This window comes from Meles meles, chromosome 7 (assembly GCF_922984935.1).
Source record: "Meles meles chromosome 7, mMelMel3.1 paternal haplotype, whole genome shotgun sequence".
Classification (NCBI taxonomy): Eukaryota; Metazoa; Chordata; class Mammalia; order Carnivora; family Mustelidae; genus Meles; species Meles meles.
In genome coordinates, this window is record NC_060072.1 from 125,562,852 (window position 1) to 125,579,859 (window position 17,008).

A 17,008-nucleotide genomic window follows, 5' to 3' on the forward strand; every position below is an offset into this window, starting at 1 on the left:
GGTTACTATTACTGAGACTTGAGGTGTACATTGTTCCAGGTATAATGCAGGGCTTCAAAGACCTCATTTTACTAACCTTCTCAACCATGCTTTCAGGTAAATATAATAGCCTGAGGGAGGTACAGTGTTTTCCTAATCAGAGTGGGTGGAGCCAGGATGAAGCCCGAGAGAGAGAGAGAGAGAGAGAGAGAGAGAGAGAGAGAGAATGTTTAGTAATATAACCCCATTTTTGTTGTTTTTTATTTTTTAAATTTGATTTTTAAAATTTTCTTAATTTACCCATATAGTATATTCTTAGTTTCAGAGGTAGAGTTTAGTGACTCATTAGTTGCCTGTAACACCTAGTGCTCATTCCATCAAGTGACCTCCTTCATGCCCATCACCCACTTATCTCATCCCCTGCCCCTCTTCCCTCCAGCAACCCTCAGTTTGTTTCTGAAACACGTTTGAAATGTGGGTCTTGCTCTGTGTTGCCTGGCCCCGTGCTAGAGAGTCCTAGTGCTTTTATTTAATTTTTAATTTTTTTGAAAGATTTTATTTATTTGACAGAGATCACAAGTAGGCACAGAGGCAGATAGAGAGAGAGGGAGGAAACAGGCTCCCTGCTGAGCAGAGAGCCCGATGGGGCTCGATCCCAGGATCCTGAGATCATGATCTGAGCCGAAGGCAGAGGCTTTAACACACTGAGCCACCCAGGCCCCCCCTTAATTTTTAATTTTTTAAGTAAGTTCCACACCCAGGGTGGAGCCCAACATAGGGCTTGAACTCACAACCCTGGGATCAAGACCTGAGCTGAGATCAAGGGTCTGACACTTAACCAACTGAGCCACCTAGGCACCCCTCTCGGTACTTTTATTTTATTTATTTATTTGCATTTGATACTCTCAATAGATGCTGAAAAAGCACTTGACAAAGTACAGCATCCTTTCTTGATCAAAACTCTTCCAAGTGTAGGGATAGAGGGTACATACCTCAATATCATCAAAGCCATCTATGAAAAACCCACAGCAAATATCATTCTCAATGGGGAAAAACTAAGAGCTTTTCCTCTAAGGTCAGGAACATGGCAGGGCTGTCACTATCACCACTGCTATTCAACATAGTACTAGAAGTCCTAGCCTCTCAGTGTTTATAAAGCACAGTGCCAGGGTTGTACCCGACAGACATCCTCAATCCTGATATTTGCAGTGAGGTCTCAGCATATGTGTATTTAAAGTCGTGTGAGTGATGATGCTTTGGATACTCAGGGTTGAAAATCACTAATCAAAGGATTAATCTAATTTAAATTGCTAGAAGTAGAGTAGGCTAGAAAGATTAAATTTTATAACTACATTTTAAGACCTAGGCTGATAAGACATCATGACAGTATCAACTTATATACCACACCAAGGAGTGCTTCTCAGACTGTACTGTGGACCTGATGATTGTGATAAAATGCAGGTCCTGACTCAGCAGGTCTGGAGTGAGGCTTGTTCCTGAATTTCTGATGATTTCCTAGGTGATGCAGAGGCTGCTGTCTGCAAATTGCACTGGGAGTAACCAGGGTTCAAGTGGGGGTTGTATCCAGGGAAGAACCTGGAGGTGAAGATTTAAATCTTACTATTTTTCCCAGAACTCTGGCTGTGATCATCTTCATTGTAAACTCAGGGTTTGGGTGACTGTGCCTGCTCATCCTCTGTCCCCTGTGTCCGCATCCCCTCTCTGTGGCCCTGCCATCTGCTGAGGATGACAGCAGTTGCATTGTGATAGAGAGACCCCCATCAGTAAAGTTTAATAGCCCCAATTTAAAAATAACATTTAATTCAAATGAAGCACATAGTGTACCCTTTTTTTTTTCCCAGCTGAAAATTACAGTTCTTTGCATGGAAAGGAAAGATGACTAGGGTCGTGCGGTTGTCCCTAAGAAGGAGATCCTCCCCCACACCCCACCTCACTCATCATGCTGTCTTTAAAATTAAACAATCAGGACAACTGCATTATAATCATTGCTCTCTGGACTTCTTCCAAATAAAATGGCTTGCTTAAAAAGTAGTATTGGTCCACCCTGTGATTTTTTTGAGTAGAAATTAATAAATTAAATAAATAAAACTTTCAGTTTAAAAATTTGATCAAACAATACTAAATCATTTCCAGATGGAGATAAGAAAATAGTGATCCGAAGAAGGTAACTTTCCTCAAGTCAATATAATAAGCACTTAAACATAGCACAAGATGAATGGTGATTTTAAAAATTAAGTATTTAACAAAGTTATTGTGCCTCTATATTTTTCAGATACTCACTGCTATGCTTCCCTCTGGGAGTTTTGCTGGTTGATCTCTATAAGGCATCTTCTTAACTTTGAAGGACACCAGGGATGCAAGAGAATAGGGATCATTTTTTCTCTGAAATTAGAAATATTTTATTTCAATGTATTCCATGCAAATATTTTAAAAGTCACACAGGAAGGAGCTTTTAAAAGTTATAGGAAGCCATACAGTGGTTTTCAGTGTTTTCCATTTCCAAAGCAAAATGTTATTTTCCTTCTTTCTTCTTTTTTCTCTTTTAAAAAAATTTCCCCCATCCAATCATCTATCATACATCCAGATATCCTTTGAGGCATCCATCCCACTGTCCATCCAACTGCCCACCCAGTTATTCATCCTCTTCTCAGTTCTAAAAAGAATTTGTCTTATTAACAAAAGACTTGGTACAATGACGTTAGAAGGAAAACAGAAAGTCAGAGTCCTAGAAAGGGGCAAGCACAAGGATTAATATAGTTGCTGCTAGTGAAGAATGAAGGGGAGATAGAATGGGTTATAAAATTCTTAGTATTTGATAAAGGGAAATATTTTAGGAGAGAGACTGATACTAAATTATAAAGAAATTTATCACATTTCATCTTATACAGAAGACCCAGAGAAGGCTTAGTCTCAGCACTGTTAGGATTTTGGGGTTGGATGGGAGACTGTCCTGAGCATTGTAGGATGTGTAGTAGTATCTCTAGTCTGTACCCACTAGATGTCAGCTCTACCCCACCTCTAACCCATACCTCTACCCACAACTCCACCCCGGTTGTGACAACCAAAAATGTCTCTAATTATTGTCAGTGTCCTCCATGGAGCAAAATCCCCTTGGTTAAGAACCACTGACTTAAAGCCATAGAGTTTTTGAAAAAACTTTGCAGCAAAAAAATTTTTTTTTGTTTAATTGGTTCTTATATAAACTGTTGATTAAAATCAAAGGAAAATATTTAAGACTCAGTTAAGGAAGGCCGTTTTGAGAACGTAAATTTCTATGGTTCCCTGCCATTTAACTTAAGACAGTAATTAGAGCTATCCAGTCTTGGGCTGTAGCTGGTTCTTAATGGCTCTTAAGAGCAGACTTAAAATTTCAGGAATTTTGAGTATCAGTTGTCAAACAGAGCCATTATTAAACTTCTATATATGTAACTTTCAGAAAATTAAAATTATATATTTAAAAAGGCAATACACACTCAAAACTCAGTATTTATTAACTACTTTGTTGTATTTTACTAGTACCTATGCTCTTCGTAGTCTGTTGTATCTGGAAGGGGAAATAATATATGATGGTGTGCTAGTGCCTCTCTTCCCAACTCCAGATTTGGTGACGTCATGCTGACAGCTTGAAATCGGCCATGGTGGGAATATTTACACCATGGGAATCAGCAAATGCTATACACTGGAGCTTTCCTCCCTCCCACAGAGCAGTTTATTAAACATTCACCAGCACTTCACCATTTATAATCCAATGTTAGTTTCCTGAGGCCAGCCCATCAAGCTGGACTGTATAATTTCGTTTACCTTTTTTTTACAAAGTTCTTTTTTTTTTTTTTCCCCTTGACTGAATCTTTTTCTACCGTCAATAATCCCATTTCCTCTAGATGATAAGGACAGGCCAGAGTATGCAAAACTTTTAAATACTTAAAGTCACTGTATCTTTGGCTTTCTCCTTCTTTCTACCCTAACTTTCTAAGTAAGTAATTTTACTCATTTGGAAAAGTTATTTTTTGGTTATTCTTTGGATGTTCTCTCGTCTCCTGGCTTTTCCATTTTAACTGAAAGTTGAAGTGTTTTTTAAAACGTGGAAAAACTTTGCTCATAATATCTGGCATGTATTTGGTGATTTAAACCTACTTTCTCTACCATCCTGGCTGGTAGGCACAGAAGGAACATGACCAAATTCCGGTCATGAGATTCTGCATCACAATTATATACTCACATGTGTGTCCATGCTCCCCAAACTCCAATGAATAAGTTTTCACTAGTCTCCAGGTTCAATTAAAAAAATTGATAGAAAATAATTCTCTTGCTCTCGAAGTTGTATCTTTGAGGAACAAATCAGCAGAGACCTCCATCTCTGTCTTAACTCTAGATGGGAAGTTTTGTCCTGCCTGATTCTGCATTTATGAATATGAAAGTTTCTTAATGAATAAAAGGTGGGATTTGAACTCTAGAATGTAGAACATGGAGAAACATCTCTAAGGGGATTTCCATTCACCTCTTTACTTTACCCCCTCTGCTCTTGGCCACAGTTTGATTTTTCCTTATGTTTTACTTTATCACCAATCCTTAGTATCCTTTCCAGTGGTTCACAACCCCTTGGGCTTTGCTGAGCTTCAGAAACACCTGGGATCAGGGTCAGGGATTCTGATTCAGAAAGGTGAGGAAGAAACTATATTTGTCCTACATTGTTTGCAATTTTGATCTTGTTGTTTAACTTATTATTTGTCTCTACTACTTTTCTCCTGAACAAGGTTATATAGAAATGGAGGGTATAAACCATGGGATATAATGTTTATATCTTCCACAGCACCTTGAACAGCGTCAACCCTGGCTGACTGATCATGTAAATGGACAGTGAATGAACCTTCCCACCCCACATAACATCCATTTGATAGCACCTTATAGAAGGTTTAGTTCTTTCAGTGGTTGAATTGGACTCCTTCCGCTATCAACTCTATTAGAAAGTTCCAAAAGTTGTAAGAGAGGTAGTGACATAAAATGGCGGCTGTGGTCATGAATACGGGCTGTTGACCTGCCCCTCCACTATTTGATTCAGTGATGCAAACTGACACAGTCTGGGGCCTGAATAAATTAAGGTGGTAGGCAAAGAGTCTGCAAACAATACAACTCTTAGATGGAGCTACTCTTTATTTTAAATTATGCTCCAAAACCAAGGTTTCTTTGATCCTCTTCAGTAGGAAAATGAAATGAAATTTTTTTTGCTCATAATATCTGGCATGTATTTGGTGATTTAAACCTACTTTCTCTACCATCCTGGCTGGTAGGCACAGGAAAAAAAATTTCATTTCATTTTCTAGATGCTCGGGTGCTCCAAAGAACGGGGAACGTAAGCAGTTAGGCTACAATCAGTTGGGGCGGCCCCAAAGATACGCTAGTCTTGTGACTGCAGGTCAAAGGCATGGCACAGGTAAGTATTTAATTCATGAGCAACAGTTATGAGCTCAGTCATATTACTGATTCCACTTTCAAAGTTGAATGCTTTCAGCCATGGTCTTCACATAGCAACTGCATTTTTCTTAGGTTTAAAAGAAATCTCTTCCATATAGCAATCTACTCATATAATAGCTATCACTGCCATACTACAGGCAATTTAGGTTTGAAAAAGCAGCTGGAGCTAATATCCCTTGACAATATCTTGGACCTTCAGCCAGCCCCAGCTAGCTATCAATCCTCAGAAAATGCCCTGCTCCTCTCTCACTGCTGCATCATTTCGACCATGGTTTGCAGCTCACTAGCTGCCTCTATCCTGCACTTTTGCACAATGATTTGCTTATGATCTGGGTACTAATAAAAACCCTTTAGCTGGGAACAAGTGGAGAGTGAGACTTTTGAATTGGTTAAATACATGGTGTGGCTGGTAACATCATGAACCCTTCCACTCTGACTTTCCCACTGCTTAATTCCTTCTCAAGAATTCTTTTTGACCACATAGCCCATGTTTAAGTACTCAACATTTGCCAGAAACAAAGGCTTGTATGATGACAAAACCCAAGCAATTACTGGTAAAATCTTACACTGTGAAGGATTGTTTCCAGCAACAATCACAGGACAGGGTATCATTTAGGACTAATCTAAATAAAATCTGTTTCTGACCAGTTTGCATGTTCACCAAGTGGACAGAAACAAACATAATGCAGCAAATCATGTCATGCAAGAATTGTAAACTTTCTAGTTTGGATTAGGAAGGCAGAAAACGTTTACCTCCTTCTGGATTGCATGACAAAACCATTAAAGACCTCCAGTATGTAGTATATTCTTAGAGCAGGAGAGGCAGGGAGGGAGTGAGGGAAAGAGATTGCAGTAAGGAAAGCACTCTTCTTTGGCACTCAGATTCCAAGACAGGTATAAGCAGAAACTGGGCATGTGGAAATGTGGGCTATGGCTGTGCATAAATGCTGATGACTTGAGCCACTCTTTCTCATTTCGGTTTTGGCTCAGGTCATGATCTCAGGGACCTGGGGTCATTGAGCCCCACGTCAGGCTCTGTGCTCAGCAGGGAGTCTGCTGGAGATTCTCTTTCTCCTTCTGCCCCTCCCCCTGCTCTCTCTCTCTCTCAAAGAAGTTAATAATCTTTAAAGAAAATAAAGTAATCACATTTCCCTTGACTGTGGGGTCATAATGATTTTAGTTCTTCACCAAAGAGTTATTCTCCCTTATTTCAGTAGGATGTGATGCCCAAAGTAATAGAAGGAATGTATGATTATCATTGAAGACTGTATGGGCTTGGGAATTCAGTGAGACTGCTCTCCTCAACTCCTCAACTCTGAGATAGGAAGTAACAACCTGAAAGCAGAATAACCGTGAGCAAATTGATGGAAAGGAAGTGTTACTTGAAGAGGTGCCTGGTGCATAGTTGGTACTCCATGGTATTTGTTTAGTGAATGAATAAATAATGGTTTAACTAAAAAAAAAAACCCCAAATCAAATAAATTGTGTACTGCACTTCTCTCTGGTATAGGCATTTAAAACTGGGGGTTATTTTGGCCCCCCCCCCCCGGGCACATTGTCAGTGTCTGGAGACAGTTTTGATAGTCCCACCTGGGGTATGGGTTGCATCTAGTGGGTGGGAGGCCAGGGATACTGCTAAACTTCCTATAAAGCATTTTATAATCCTATAATGATAGGTCCCCCACAATAAAGAATGATCTGATTTGAAATAATATGCTGAGATTAAGAAACCCCACTTTTGGTTAAAGAAAAAAAAGCTTCACAACCACTGTTTCAAAAATACCTTTAACTTTTTCTCTATTTATTTTAGAAACAAAAGTAAGATTTGTGAGACTACAGAAGTATTTTGAATCCCAGAAAACATGAAAATCCAGAGCTATTAAATTCTGTATGTATTAATTAGACTCAAAAGCATTTTACCATTTGATTTTCTACTGTGCAGTGAGCCAGATGAATTTTTTAGTAGTTAAAATATGAGCAAGAATGCATAGATTTGGTAGGGTTTTTAATTTAGCTTATTGTCCCCTCTCTAAATCCTCTCTAAACAACAAGATCACAACATAGTAATATCACTTAAATAAATAGCTCTTCCCAAATGGAAAAATTAATTGTTTAGCATAAAAAATCTTAAAACTTTAAAATGCACACAATGCATGGAATTATCTGTGGTAGCATGGGATGCCACAGTACAGATACCCCGAAGCAGCCAAGAATTTACTTATCACACTTAGGTGGAATGTCACTGAGATGCGTCCTGGCTGGAGCCCAGGCTGTGGGAATCTCTATTTTTCCTTCTTCATTGATTTCCATTTTGACCCTTTTGGGCATATAGCTTTCACTATGCGCTTATACTCACCATCATTCTGCTAATATTTACTAAAGAACTACTATGTACTTAGCGCTGGGTAGAAAGTGGTGAGCTAAATGGATTTATTTGAAGCTAAGTTGCTGTCTAAAGGTGTTAGGGACTCAGGATATTTACATCGTCTTCACCTAAAAGATGAAGGATTATTACTCAGCCTTAAAGAAGAAGGAAGTCCTGCTTTTTGTGACAACACAGGTGGGTGAGGAGGGCATTATGCTAAATAAAATAAGTCATAGAAAGACAAATACTGTATGACATCTCTTAACATGTGGAATCTAAAGAAGCAGAACTCAGAAATAGAGTAGATCAGGTTGTTGGTTGCCAGAGGCTGGGGGTGGGGGAATTGGGGAGATGCTGGTCAAAGGGTACAAACTTCCATATACAAGATGAGTGAGTTCTGGGTATCTAATATATAATTTAAAATACCATATTGGATTCTTGAGAGCTGTTAAGAGAGTAGATCTTTAAAGTTATCACCTTCCCTACACACACACACACACACACACACACACACACACGTAATTACATGAGGGGTGGAGGTGTGAACTAACTTCAGTGCAGTAACCATTCCAAAACATATCCATGTCTCCAGTCATCATGCTTAGCCTTAAACTTCCATATGTTATATGTCAACAATGTCTCAATAAAGCTGGAAAGAAAATGTCTTCACCTGATGGGAAAGATGACCAGCTGATCTTGGCGGAACATCTCCATAGACGTGTCTTAACAATTTTAAAAATTAAAGACATTAAAATATGTTTTAAAATGTAATAAAAATGTTAAGTTAAAAATTAAAATTAAATGTAAAATTTTTAAATGAAAAAATTCAGAATATTTTAAATTTAAAAATTAAAACACTTAAAAATTCCTTTTTGGAAAACTTCCTGCCAAGCTTTTAAGGAGAGGTTCCCTTGCAAGTGTGTGTTATTACCTGGAGGAAGGTCTTGGCCCATAACCGTGATCTGACTTTCAGGACGGCGCTTTCTCCTCCTTCTAGCCTCCCCACTGCACAGGAGATCTGTAAGCACTCGATATTTGTACAATTCTACAACAAAGCAAAACAAAATAAAACAAAATAACAGCTATGGTGGCCAATCCGTGTCTTTAAATTATAGTGGAAAATCAACATTCAGTTTATCTGCACTGCAATTTCTCAGAAGTCAGCACCTCATTCATAAATCATTCATTTAAATGACAAACAATTACACAGAAACAACCAAGAGAAAACACAGTTTGGTAGTAATGATGCATCAGTTTTAATGGTGGTGTAGAGATAAAATGGAACGTGAAACATGATATAAGATTTAAGCTTTTTTTCTTTCCTAAGGACTTGAAACAACCCTCCTGTGGTAGTGATTATATTGTTCTGTTTCAATTTCATTACTCAGAACGTGGGAAGACATTTCTTATAGACACAACACCTGACCTGGACTAAGCAAGTTCTGAAAAGGCTTCAGAGGAAGCTCCCTGTATCCATATTATCTCAAAGGCTCAGTGTTCTCAACCCATTTGTTCTAAAACATTCTTCTCTCTCAATTACTTCTTGGTGATAAAGCAGAATGTTCTTCAAGTTCCATCCATTAAGCTGTTTTTAACCCAGTTCCTAGTTCTGCCAACTTACAGTGGGTAACTTTTACTCTATGAAATGCGTGTTCCAGGGATGTATTTGTTATGATGACATTCTACCTGTCAAATCGTATTTTCTGATTAGATCCAGTATTTGGATCCAATTTATTTCAATTTACTGATTTCAGTGGACCCTTCTCGTCCATTTTCTGTGTACCTAGGTACAGGATGGTACTTCTTAAATTGTACTCTGTCACTGATTTGAATTTCTTGAGTGGGCTATGCTTTATTTATTTCTCATGTCTCCAGCACTGGGCTCTGGCCTATCGATGCTCAATAAACATTAGTTTATTGAATAGTATGAGGGGGATTTAATAGAGGCATTTCACTTTAATGAAATTGCTAAACCACAGAGTAACTTGAGGGACATTGCCATGAAAATCTTTTCTGAGAACCTCCAAATTCTCTAAAAGCAAAGCAATCAGGAAGGCATATCTGATAAATTCCAGGGAGGTCAGACTTCGACATGCTGTTTCCAAATTCAGGTGGCGGGGCTGTTCTTATTCTACTAGGGGCTGGGGCACTGAGGTATTTGGGTTTTAGTGCCTCCAGCAGGAGCAGAAAAACTGGAAGTGCTGCAGTCTGTGTCCCCTGTGAGGACCCTCATGTTTACCTGCATGTCATTACTGACAAGCTTTCTATCTCCAGGCCCACCCTCTGCAGGCAAGGGAGGCAAGTGAGAAGGAGGTGATTCATAGAAGCCCCCTGGAGCTGTTGGTCCTGGTGAGCTAGCTCTGTTGGAGGATTCTGGGGAAAGGTGAATCTTGAAGTGTGAGAAAGAGTGACCTAGCAGTCTAGACAGACAGGGACAAGACCAATGCGTGTTCAGAAAAGCAGAGAAAAGGGTACTCAGGGGCAGGGCGGACAGATGGAAATGAGAGAGGAATGAGAGAAAGTCTAGGTGGTAAAGAATGTTCCTGTTGGAGCCAAAGAGTTTAGATTCTATTCAGAAGGTCCTGTTTAAGCAAGGGCTATGATGGGGTTTGTGTTTTAGGGGCAGGTGTTATGGGAGGCAAGAATAGGGGGAGGAGAGTGGGAAGCAAGGAGGGTGACAAGGGCTTGTTGCAAGAGTTCAAGGGAGAGGGGACGAGGCCTTGAACTAGGTATGGGGACAGAGGGGGGAAGATGAAGTTTGGGGAAGTTCAGGAAGTAGAATGGGACGTTGGTGACAAATTGGAAATTGGGATAAAGGAGAGGGAGGACTGAAGGGAGCCCTGTTTGCTTGGGGAACTGAGTGGATGGGCACTGACATTACTGAGATCGGGAATTCTAGAGTCAAAGCACATTCTGGGGGTCATGGAGACAGAGTTCTGGACATGTTGGGGCTGGGGTGGCTATCAGGCATCCAGATGAACATAGACGCTGAGCCCCTCAAGTCTAGAGTGCAGTAGGGATGGCTAAGATGACAGGAGGCCCATAGGCATGGCTGTAGTTCATGACCATGAAGAAAACATTTCCCTGAAGGAGCTAAGTCGGTGGGAGAGGGGAGGGGCCTGAGGTACAGGGTATCTGAGGCTGGGCAGAGTAGAAGCCCACAAACAATTCTAAGAAGGCACAGGCCAGCAGACTGGAAGAGAACCAGGGGAGAGTGTTTTGTGGGAGGCCAAGGGACAGGACAGTTTCAGGAAGCCGTTAATAGTATCATAGGCTGAAGAAGGTTTGAAAGATAAGGTTTCTGTAAGCTGAGGAGGGAAAGGACAAGAAGAAAGCCTGGTGAGAGGAGATGGTATGGTCATTGTAAGAGCAGCAGGGGCCTGAGATGAGAAAGACAAGGACGTTCTTGGGCGGAGAGAGATGTATTTCAGTGTGGCAGATACAAATTTTTCTTATGCAAATTGGAAATTATGATCCCAGCACAGGATGTTGGCACTTTGCACTTTCAAATTCCTAATCAGAAATGGGATTCAGTAAGTTGTTTTTAACTAAACAAAAACCGTAGGAGGTCTTATTGAACTTTTGATTTTAGAATAAACTTTGTATAATCACTTTCTATCCAGAACTGTTTTGACTTGAGGACATAGGGAGGCATATGATTTGCAATTTTTGAACCAATAAAAGACAAAGAGAATAAAGCACGAATTAACAAAGTCAGAAATGGAAATCAAGAATTGCTTTGCTCTCATCTGCAAGTAATAAGTTTCTATGATACTCAGGAATTAAAAATAATCTTGCATTAAAAATCTTTAATGAGAAAGAATGGGAGGGGAAAAAACCTGACCCTACAACAGAAGTGCATATAATTTTCTTTCTTTCTTTTTTAAAGATTTTATTTATTTATTTGACAGAGATCACAAATAGACAGAGAGGCAGGCAGGGGTTGGGGGATGGGGGCAGGAAGCAGGCTTCACGCTGAGCCGAGAACTCCATGCAGGACTCGATCTCAGGACCCTGGGATCATAACCCGAGCTGAAGGCAGAGGCTTTAACCCACTGAGCCACTCAGGCGCCCCAGAAGTGCATGTAATTTTCAAAAGAATTTTAGTTACTGATCATCTCTCCTGCCTCAGTGTACTCATGAGACTTCGACTAAAGCGGAAATCGAAAAACATAAGTAAACCCTGATTTTCTAAATTGTTGGTTCCTATAGGTTTGGGCACTGGTTCTCCAGAGGGCTTTCACATTGATACTGCATATTAGAATTCTATAGATGCCTATCATTGTTTTCTTTTTTCAAAATTTATTAAATTTTTTATTGAAATATAATTGACACATAACATTACATTAGTTTCAGTTGTATGACATAATGATTTGGTATTTTTATATATTGTGAGATGATTGCTACAGTAAGTGTTGTTACTATCTAACACCACAAAGTTGTAGTTTTTTTTAATGATCCTGAAGAGCTTTTAAGATCTGCTTTCTTAACACCCATTGAATACACAATACAGGATTGTTAAGTGTAGTACCATTCTGTAGGCCACATCTCCAGGACTTAAATCATTGTTTTCCATTCTGTTGTTTTTCTTGGAAACTTTCTTTAAACAATAATATGTGGGATTTTATTAATTTATCCTAAACTGAATAAATTATCCTAAATTAATTTATCCTAAACTAAGAGTACTCTTAGGTTTTGAAAAACATTACCATGCCATAAAAATTTACAGGGACTTGAACCAAAATCTGCCCCCTGCCATAGATTTTTGCCAGATAACTTTAGGTACTTCTATTATAATAAACATTCCTCTCTTGATGTAAGTTTAACTGAATAAGTTAGACTTTCTCAATGTACGTTTCTGTCCATTTCCTTGTTTGAAACTTCTTATGAATGTTAGAACATATTCAAGACACATTAAAATAAAACATTTTAGCCTCTTTCTTTCTTTCTTTTTAAAATTTTAGCCTCTTTTAAGTGTGGAGTTTGGTGGTATTAACATTCACCTTGGGATGAGTAAGAGAATCAAATTGAAAATACTGACTCTTAAGTACTCTCCACAGTTTTGCAAAGGGTTGACTAAGCTCAGGATAGATCTACCACAGTTCCCCGTGCTAAGACTATGCAGAGTTTGGGCCCAGGAAATCAGAAGACCCCATTCTCATCTTTTCTGAATCAGCAGAGGAGTCTGAGATGCAAGGACACACAGGACCACCACCCACACCAACCCGGACCTCCTGGCCCAGCTCCTTCCATACTCTCAGCGCTCACTGTCTGGGAATGGGGTCACAGCAGGAGCTCTGTGTTCTGCAAATGCATTGCATGCCATGTTTTAGGTTTTTAGCATTATTTTTCTAATGTGGCCTGTGTGGCAGATTTAGAAGAGTGAAAACACTATAATGCAAATACACCTTTGTCCACAGGGAAGAGTCCCTTGCTTTCATGGCTCACATCTCGTACTGTCAAAACATGGCAGGCATATCTGAGCATTGAATGAGACAGAGAAACAATAGTTGAAGTTCAAGTCTTCTGTGTCTGGGATTTCTGTCCAATCCAGTCTTTCCTCTCTGATTTGCTCACACTGGGATAACTCACCAGAATTTTTGCAGGGCTCTGTCTGTGGGGCTCTGGCATCCGCACATCTCTCTTTCTGATAGGATGAGGGATGGTCGAGTTTCGCAGAAAGGCGCTTAGCTCGGGGGTATCCTCTGGGGATGCAGCGGGCTGCAAAGAAAAAGCAAGAGATAGCTTGTCACCCTTTCATTAGCCTTGAACTCCTGGCATTTTTTCCCCCTCAGATGACTAGGAGTCACAAGAAAAGCCAGACCTGTCCTGATTCACCAGAAGTGTGTTCAACCACAAAATGAAATAGATGGGCAAGGAATAAGCCTTCCCATTCTCCTCACAGGAGCTCCTGAAGGATGGGGAATGCATTCCTGGAAAGTTTATCTTGTAAGCATGAGATTTTAAGCGGAAGATTTCCTCAGAAGTAAGTGACTTTTCAAGCATGGGTCATTATTTTCCTGTTACTTTTCTCTCATCATATATAAGTGCTGGTGAAACGCAGGAACATTCTGTGTGGTGGGACAGATCCTCAGGTGGCAGGAAAGTGAGGTGCTGGCCATAGGGAAAGAGATGTAGTCAAGGACCCGACATCAGCATGTCTGAGCCCCACACTCCTGAACTGGTAAGAAATGCTCCCTCAGGAGTAGATCTTGTTTTAATAAAAATGAGTTTTCCAAAGCATGCCACATGAACATTATGCTGTAAGGGAGCTTGTTTAGAGCCCGGAGTTTGTTTTGTGAGTGTTCTAGAACTTAATGATTTTATCTCAGGCTCCATGCTCGGTACATCTGATAGCTGAATAAATATTTTGAAAGTGCCAATAAATCACATATAATATTTCATTAAAATTCTTCATTTGAGACTGACTGAATATAGAACCTTAATTTCCTGTCCCTGCCCCAAGTCCCCCCCCCACTTTTTTTTTTTATTTGACAGAGAGAAATCACAACTAGGCAGAGAGGCAGACAGAGAGAGAGGAGGAAGCAGGCTCCACAGGGAACCCCGATGTGGGGCTCGATCCCAGGACCCTGGGATCATGAGCTGAGCCGAAGGCAGAGGCTTTAACCCACTGAGCCACCCAGGCGCCCCCCACACATGTTCTTTTAAATGGTTTCTCTTTGTAGCTCCAGGAGCAGTGACAATATGCTCATTTCTGTGGGGTGAGGAAAGATATCCCTATATTATAGATGCAGAAGGCACCACAAAAATGAAATGATTGTGCTCAGCATGTCCTAAGACCCTAGAAAAATCTACCAGATAAACAGAAAGATAGAGCCCAGACTCCTTAGTATGCTTTGCATAGCCCCCTGTGTACTGCCTCAGCCTGCTATTCCAGCCTCATTTCTAACCAAGAGCCCTCTGCACCCTGCTCTGCAATGCGCAGAACAACTTTCCATCCTGATGTGCCGCAGAATGATTCCCGAGCCCCCGTGAGACGTTCCACGTGATAGCTCAATTCCCCCATCAGCATCCACAAGCTGTGTGGTATCTGCTGAGAACCAATCTGAGTTGCCCAGTGAGAACATGGAAAATGATAAGCATAGAGTCACATATAATGTCCAAGGCAATCTCAGGAAACAGGGAGAGGAGGATCCAGTGAGGAAACACAAGATGGGAGAAAGTCCAGGAGACTTTTCTTTGGAAAGAGATAGTCTAGGAAAGCAGGAAAGTGGGAATCTAGGGAAGTCTAAGGAGAAGAAAATTATAAAAATACAGGAGTGACAAAAAATGTCAAATCCTGCAGAGGAGTAAAGCATTAGGACTACAGGAGTCATTTAGTAGTCATACTAAAAGAAGTCATTTGTCACGTAAGAAATTACAGACATATGATCCAGCAGTTCTACTCTGGGTATTCATTGGAAGAAAACAAAAACACTGGCTTGAAAAGATATATGCATCTCCACGTTCGCTGTCATATTAATTACAGTAGCCAAGATACGGAAGCAGCTGAAGTGTCCACTGATGGATGAATAGATGTGGTGAATACACACATGCGTGCACACACACACCCCAAAATATTATTCAAACACAAAAAAGAAGGAAATCAATGACCTTGTGGGCATTATGTTAAGTGAACTAAGACAGAGAAAGACATTCCACATGCAGTCTAAAAAAACAAAGCCACCAAAACCCCAAACCAAAATGAAACCCTTAACTCCTAGATACAGAGAACAGATTGGTGATTGGGAGTTTGGGAGGGGGGGGCGCTGGGGAGTGGGTGAAATGAGTGAAAGTGGTAAAAAAAATATAAACTTCCAGTTATAAAATAAATAAGTCCTAGGGATGTAAACAAATACAGCGTAGTAACTATAATTAATAATACCGTGTTGTATATTTGGAAGTTGCTAAGAGAATAGATTTTAAAAGTTCTCATCGCAAGGAAAAAAAAATTGTAATCTGTGTGGTGATGGATATGAACTAGAGTTACTATGGTGGTCATTTCACAATATATACAAATACCCAATCATGCTGTATACCTGAAACTAATATGTGATATGTCAATTATATCTCAGTGTAAAAAAAGAGAAAAGAATGTATAGATGCCCTTTGCTGAGCAGGGGATGGGTATGAGTGGAAACTGATCTGCAGAAGCTAAAGGGTGAAGGCATTCAGACAAATGGATAATTACTTGAAAAAGTATAAAATTAAATCTTTATCTTATTCTCATATTGAAGAAATTTCCCATGGCTCAGAGATGAGATGCCACCACGTCCTCCAAATAAGAAAACACCAAAAAAAAGCAAAATAAAACATGGACATTCTTAGTTGCTATTTATAATGGAAACAGGATAGTAATGTAAAATTTTGTGGGCATACATAGATTACTTGTTAAATAAATTGTGACATTTATGCAACAGAACACTGGACACTTTTAAAAATGATGTAGAGTTATGTAGTAATTTAGAAAAAAATGCAAGATCTTAGTAAGGGGAAGAGGCAGATTATAAAATAGCATATATAATAAGATTGCATTTTTTAATAAAAATGGATCTATATTTACCTTATATATCTAGCAATAGGAAAAAAATCTGGAAGAGTTGTCATGTAAACATTACCAGTTGTAGAGATTTGATAATGTTAAGAATTTTGCTAACTTCTTTTCAGGTATGATAATGGTATTATGGATTTTTAAAGAGATCCTTAATTACTGTCAACATACAGTAAAGTGGAAAAATAAATTAATGCACAAAAAATAGGAAATATAACAGTAAATGGGTAGTGACATTATTAGAAATTAAAGTTTTCTTTTTTACATTTTTATTAGTGCCTGATATATTGTTTTGATGGACATTTAGTACTTTTTATTATGAAAATTTTTAAAAACATTTAACAATTATAATAAGAGCAAGAGAGAAATAAGAAAGTAGGAATAACAAGTAGAGCTTGGCTAGAAGTGGAAGGGAAAAGGGGCCCATTCTTGGAAGAAGATGCAGACCCAAGTTTGTTTTTAAGATGGAAATTTAAGTAAGTTTCTGGGATCCAAGGTGCACACGTGTGTGGTGGGGATTGGGATTTGGGATGGCAAAAAGGATCCTTTGAAGATTCTTTTGCTGTAAGGTCACCTGCTAACAGTGATGCTAAGGAGGCTGAATGGGGAGTACAAGAACA

The 17,008-nt window shown here is 39.5% G+C and overlaps 1 protein-coding gene across 1 annotated transcript in view; it reads right to left on the reverse strand.

Annotated features, from left to right (window-relative positions):
• Positions 1–17,008, reverse strand: part of ITGA8 (integrin subunit alpha 8) — a 173,754-nt gene that overhangs the window by 11,445 nt on the left and 145,301 nt on the right. The window contains exons 26-28 of the mRNA XM_046013396.1: positions 13,430–13,558; positions 8,769–8,882; positions 2,281–2,382 (exon numbers count right to left, since the gene is read on the reverse strand). Of these exons, the coding sequence (XP_045869352.1) occupies positions 2,281–2,382; positions 8,769–8,882; positions 13,430–13,558 (345 nt within the window). The remainder of the gene's footprint in view (positions 1–2,280; positions 2,383–8,768; positions 8,883–13,429; positions 13,559–17,008) is intronic.